Source organism: Lytechinus variegatus, chromosome 2, assembly GCF_018143015.1.
Source record: "Lytechinus variegatus isolate NC3 chromosome 2, Lvar_3.0, whole genome shotgun sequence".
In the NCBI taxonomy this organism is placed as follows: Eukaryota; Metazoa; Echinodermata; class Echinoidea; order Temnopleuroida; family Toxopneustidae; genus Lytechinus; species Lytechinus variegatus.
The window spans coordinates 74,786,442-74,792,355 of NC_054741.1; the positions used below are offsets into that span (position 1 = coordinate 74,786,442).

Sequence of the window (5,914 nt, forward strand, 5' to 3'; positions counted from 1 at the left end):
TGGCACAAAACAGTGTCAGAACTGTTATCATTGATATTAAAATCAAAGCCTGAATAATAAGTTCAAGACTGTAGATAAATGACATCCTTCAAAAGAATGGGATCGGGCAATGCTTTGTCATTTCCTTTTCATTATCTGGTTTGCAAAGGTAAATAAATAAAATGCTTGAACCAGTTGTGGTCAAATCACATTTGATTCAATAAATATATCAAATGGCACAAAACAGTGTCTGAACTGTTATCATTGATATTAAAATCAAAGCCTGAATAATAAGGTCAAGACTGTAGATGACATCCTTCAAAAGAATGGGATCGGGCAATGCTTTGTCATTTCCTTTTCATTATCCGGTTTGCAAAGGTAAATAAATAAAATGCTTGAACCAGTTGAGGTCAAATCACCTAGGTGTGATAAGGTCGTCTTGATACTGGTAACAACGTGATCTTCAAACCTGACTGATAAAATAGTTCATTTGAAAAACTACGTTTGACACAACTTATTCGTCATTGTTTTCCGCTCCTCGAACAACTTAAATTCTTCAAGCAAAATGAAACGCCTTTTGGTGGTTGTTCTCGTTGCAGTTATTCTAGCGGCTGGATTAGTGGATGAAATAGGTGAGAATAAGCAGGGACGTGAGTCAGTGGAATAAGTAAAAGGAAACTGATTATAGACTTGGTTTGTTGTATATTTTGCTCCTGAGATCTTGCATTTGAGCAAATATTTTAGTTTATTCTCAGTCGAGTAATCTCACAGCGGTAGACACTCCACGAAGTAAGATTCGAACAATCTTAATTTAGATATAAAGCTATAAGATTTGAATGCATATCTTTTGAAATACAAAAGTTCATCCTTAAGATGGAAAACAAAATAAATCAAATAATCGACACTAGTTACAACTGATCTGGATTTAAATTGAATACTTTAAATTTAGAGAGTAAATGTCAATGGATTTATTGCTTCCGCTGGAAGACACAGATTTAAGAGATACAAAGCATGATAGGACAATACCAATAACGACAGGACAGGGGTATATTGGTCCACTTTTAGTTATTGGATATGAGTGTTCTATTGAGAAATACGAGACCATCTTCACATGTTGACTCTTATTGTCATCCTTAGATGCTAAACTTGCTTCTTCTAAACATCGCCATGTAGCTCCTCCACCATCACATATAAGAAGTGCAAGAGGTAAGTTGCTATTCCAAACAGTCAATGAATGTCATATCCATCCAAAGAACGATTTCATGCTGTGTCGTACGGGATATTTGAAAACATATATTTGTTTACATTAAAAAAAAATATTGATGGAGATCCTCAGGGAGTACCAGTAGGGTAACGAGATTGAAATGAAAAATAATATAAAAAAATAACAGAAAAGGAGAGAAGACAAAAAACATAGAATTGCCCAAATATCGAATTGGATACCAAAAAGTCACTTCAGAATTACCGAAGACTATGTCTAGAATTTTAGTTTTCAGTGAGCTTCCAAAAGGTACTGTAAGACATACAAAATTCTAGGTTGTGACATAAGACGGGGACATTATATCAACCACAAAAAATAATAATGATAAGGTACACAAAACAAAACTGACAAAAAACACTGTGTAAACTGTAACGTTTGGTTATTGAAAATTTAAATGAATCAATCATTGTTACGTTTAGATCTTAATCATTAAATTGTACTGTAAAATTTATTTCTACAACATTTAAAATGCATATAATGCATGGTTGGTCACTATCACATTCAGATCTTGCAAACAAAAAATGACATCTCCAAAATATGTATAGTTCTTAAATAATTTTTCTTTTATAATTGGGACATTGTATATGACATCCGTCAAAATGATGATAACAATGATAGTACTAATAAATTGAATTTGTACGTTAACTTAAGCAAACCTAAAAAGGCCATTTAAACATTTATCTTACAAAGTTATTGAATAAAAGAAGGGATCCCGAGAAATTCATTTTATTCCATGATTAAAATTTCTTTTACACGACAAAAAATATAATCCACTATACCGGCGACATTTATTGTAAATTAAACCAAATTTAATATCGTACATTTCATCTGTGTTTGAGAGTGATGACAAATCGATTGTGAATTCTGCCAAATTACTATCGTAAAATAATCATACCTGTGTTTTTGTACATTTTTCTTTCTCTTTCATTGATCAAAAATTTGTAAACAAATATACTTTAGATTTACCGAAAATTTACAGGGACTGATAAGAGACCTTTTTGAAAAAAAAATCTGAATTTGAATGGATTTTAATCTCTTATACTTTTTTTCATACTCTGATCCCGATTCAAATTATGATCCTAGATTCTGCAGGACATCGTCATGTAGCTCCTCCTCCCCCAGCACATGTTATGAATAAAAGAAGCTCGAGGGGTAAGTTAATGTTATAAATTGAACTAGAATCCCGGCGTCACCACGGGAACCAGCATGTTCAAACAACCTCCGTATAGATATTTGTTCATTAAATAAATTTGTTATTGACTGATACATTGTATATTTGACATGATTTTGTCAAATGGTAAGAACAATAATGGAAATAAGGAGAAGAGGTAGAGGAAGAAGAATAAGACGAAAATTGAATTGGAAAGATATATGGTTAAGTAGCCTCTCAAGGCCATTCGACATGTATTTCAGAAAATTGATTATCGGATGGCATCCTGAGACATTCATTTAATTTCATGCTTCCAGACACAGGACAAAAAAATATATATGTATAATCATCTAACGGCGACATTTTTGTCGTTTAATGAAAAATCGATTGTAAATTCAACCAAACTATATTAGATTTAATAGCGAACATTTCATATATCTGTGTTTGAGAGTGATTACTTAATGACAAATTCATAGTAATTCAGCCAAACTATATTAGATTTACCTAATATCGTACTGTTCATATATCTGAGCTTGAAATTATATTCATCTTTCTCTTTCATTGAATTCAAAATTTGAAAACAAATAAGCTTTGAAGTAGCCAAAACTTAAGGGACTGATTAGAGATTTGTTTTTAATAACTCTGAATTTGATGGATTTTATTCCTTTACATTGCTTTTCATACTTTGATATACTGATTCAAACAAATTATGATCCTAGATGCTGCAGGACATCGTCATGTAGCTCCTCCTCCAGCACATGTTATAAATAAAAGAAGCTCGAGGGGTAAGTTAATGTTATAAATTGAACTGAACTAGAATCTTATTGACATAACAGCCGTGTCCTTGAAATAGGTTGATCAATAAAGCATAACTCTTGAACTTGTGGTGTTCACATACCATGTAAACGCACACGACAAGAGTTAAATTTCCGTAACGCTAAAATCTATTTTTCTTTTTTCTTTCAATTTTTATTTGCGGGTGTATATGGCACGCTAATCAATACAAAATACATTTCACTTGAAGAAAATTTTCTCTTTCGCTAAACCATTTTTCTCTAGCAAATTTATATTGTACTGCTAAGAATTCATTACAGTTTTCAACCAATTCATTTCATTTCACTTTATCGCAACAACGTGTCATTTTTTTCCAAAATACATTTCACTTTTTCACAAAATTGTATTTCAGTTCTCACAAAATATCATTTCACTGACCATCAAAATACTTTATTATTCTTCACACACACAGAAACATTTCATTCACAAAACTACTTTTAGAAGTCAGAAAAATATTTTATGTTGTACGCGCAAAAATGTGTTTGCTGCTCACATTTTTATCATGGTAAATTTAGAGTTGTCCCTAATCTGAGGTACTGAAATAAGGAATTGTGTATGTATGATTGCAATAATGGGACAAACAATAATTGGAAGAGAGATATCTGGAGAACAAGAGTTATTACAAAAGAGACAGGAAACAACATTCATGCATGGAGCTATCACATGGGTTTCGATTGCTATTTATGTTGGGGCACTTGGGGTAGCCTATAATATAGACGGAGGCTGCAGTTCAGCGTCTTCACCTATCATTTTTCATGGTTTTTAATTTTATGATATCATCTTAATTACATTTATATTTCAAAATAAAAATAAATAATGTCATAATGAGTATTAAGATTATACAGTATTCTATTTTATTTCATTTGGCACTGAAACAAACTAGTGTGAAAATGAATAATTTTGAATTTAAACTTTATAGGGACTAATATGTTAATTTTTGACAATCTTCTGTGAACTTCAGAGATCAATGACAAACATATATATATATATATTTCTCTATATGATTCCCACTGTAATCTGCAGGTGCATTCAGAAATCGTAATCTGGCTCATCCTCCTCCACCTTCGTCAAATTGAAGATACATGCAGGTAAATTGTCCTTACAACACAATGTTATTGAATGTCAAATACCCGTCCTCGTCATTGGGTTGCACTGACTGAACAGAGAACATGTTAAACAATTATAATACCGAAAATGTACAAACGGTCAATCTAAAGTCTGACATTTTATCAGAAAAAAAGTAATGTGCATATTATGGCCAATATTAAAATAATTTGGGTCAGTATTATAAACTAAAAAAGCAGAAATTTTAGTAAACGTTAAAAAATGTTATAAAATTTTGACTAGTAAGAAGCACCCCCCCCCCCCTCATATACATTTACTTCTCCGATTTCTATTTTGATCTAAGTCGAAAGAATAAAGATAAGGTATCTATTTCCATGATATCACTTCTGCGTGATTTTAATATTATGTTAATATTAATTTAGAAAGCATAAGATATATACTTAGTTTTGAAAAGAAGATCTAGCATACATTTTCCTAATCATGAAATATGTGTCGATTTCTATTTACATTTCCCAGATCTTACTTTGGAGATGATGATTGTCGGTATTGAGATGAGTTATGGAATACTTCACTTGGATGGACCTAACATGTTCTATGTCATATAACCACCAGAACTTCGGATTATATCTATAAAAAAAATCAGTTGTACAATGTTCCACACTTGTAATATAGCATGATGATATTTTCTTTAATTTGAAAATTATTGTTTTCATTCATGTTCTGAATGAAACTTAATCGATCTGGCATGTATTTGCATGAAAATCAATAAACATTAAAATTTGGAGCAATACTATTTCATCAATATATTCATGTCGATGAGAATATATAGTTCCTGATATTTTTCAACCTCCCTCAGGGATAAAGCGTACATGAACAAAAAAAATACTTTCTGCGTTAAAGTTATTATCACCGAGGAAGAAAAGGTCCCTGGAAATTTGAAGGAGATAAATTCCAATTGGCAACGCTGCATCTAATCACAGGTTAATAACGTCAAAGTCAATGCTTGTTATATGAAATTGCGTATAAAAATGTAGTATTATAAATTTTCCCATCAGGGAGGTCAAATATTATGCTTGATATAAATTTTTCCCGTAAATCAGGATGATCGTGACCGTAATTTTGTTAGCTTTTATTTTTCTTTGTATTATTTTGATGTAATTTTAACTAGTATTTCATAGCATCATGTTAAACAAAAACTATAGAGATTACCAAAAGGCATTTCGAATTGTGGTGTTTTACCACAATTCTCGAGCATCTTAAAAGAAATGATATACCTATAGTAAATACATATAAAACTTTCAGAAAGCAAATCACGTAGTATTCTCTTAATTATGACTCTTGTCTATGCTACAAGCCATACAATCACACCAATCAAAACGACCAGCAGACCGATCAGAATTATTTCGAATGGTATAACACAAACAAAATAAAAAGAGCATGCATAACGCTTAAATTTTCATTAAAATCGGACGTAAAATAAGACAAGTGGAATGCCTCTGGCCGTCTCACCTGCATCACGCGATTCAACATAGCAGCAGTGCTGACTTTGAAAACTACTATAACTCGCACAAGATGTTCAGTGATACTTGGTTACTCTTATTTCCACGTTTTATGAACTAGAACAA

General features: G+C 31.7%; 1 protein-coding gene across 3 annotated transcripts; it reads left to right on the plus strand.

Annotated features, from left to right (window-relative positions):
* The first annotated feature begins 393 nt into the window (after positions 1-393).
* On the plus strand, positions 394-5,599 carry LOC121409015. 3 transcript variants are annotated; one of them, XM_041600789.1, is made up of 6 exons: positions 394-611; positions 1,117-1,185; positions 2,324-2,392; positions 3,110-3,175; positions 4,248-4,312; positions 4,806-5,599. In XM_041600789.1, exons 1-5 carry the CDS (start codon positions 545-547, stop codon positions 4,298-4,300), a joined length of 324 nt encoding a protein of 107 aa, XP_041456723.1. In that variant the 5' UTR covers positions 394-544; the 3' UTR covers positions 4,301-4,312; positions 4,806-5,599. The 3 variants fall into 3 exon arrangements, with proteins under 3 accessions (XP_041456723.1, XP_041456725.1, XP_041456724.1); XM_041600791.1 differs by lacking the exon at positions 2,324-2,392; XM_041600790.1 differs by lacking the exon at positions 3,110-3,175 and having other exon boundaries at positions 396-611.
* The last annotated feature ends 315 nt before the right edge of the window (positions 5,600-5,914 follow it).

What these genes read in the sequence shown, in the direction of transcription:
- LOC121409015 (XM_041600789.1), top strand. Translation starts at nt 545, where the DNA reads ATGAAACGCCTTTTGGTGGTTGTTCTCGTTGCAGTTATTCTAGCGGCT. An exon ending in ACATATAAGAAGTGCAAGAG is followed by an intron (nt 1,186 to 2,323) that starts GTAAGTTGCTAT and finishes TTATGATCCTAG; the next exon opens with ATTCTGCAGGACATCGTCAT. An exon ending in AAATAAAAGAAGCTCGAGGG is followed by an intron (nt 3,176 to 4,247) that starts GTAAGTTAATGT and finishes TGTAATCTGCAG; the next exon opens with GTGCATTCAGAAATCGTAAT.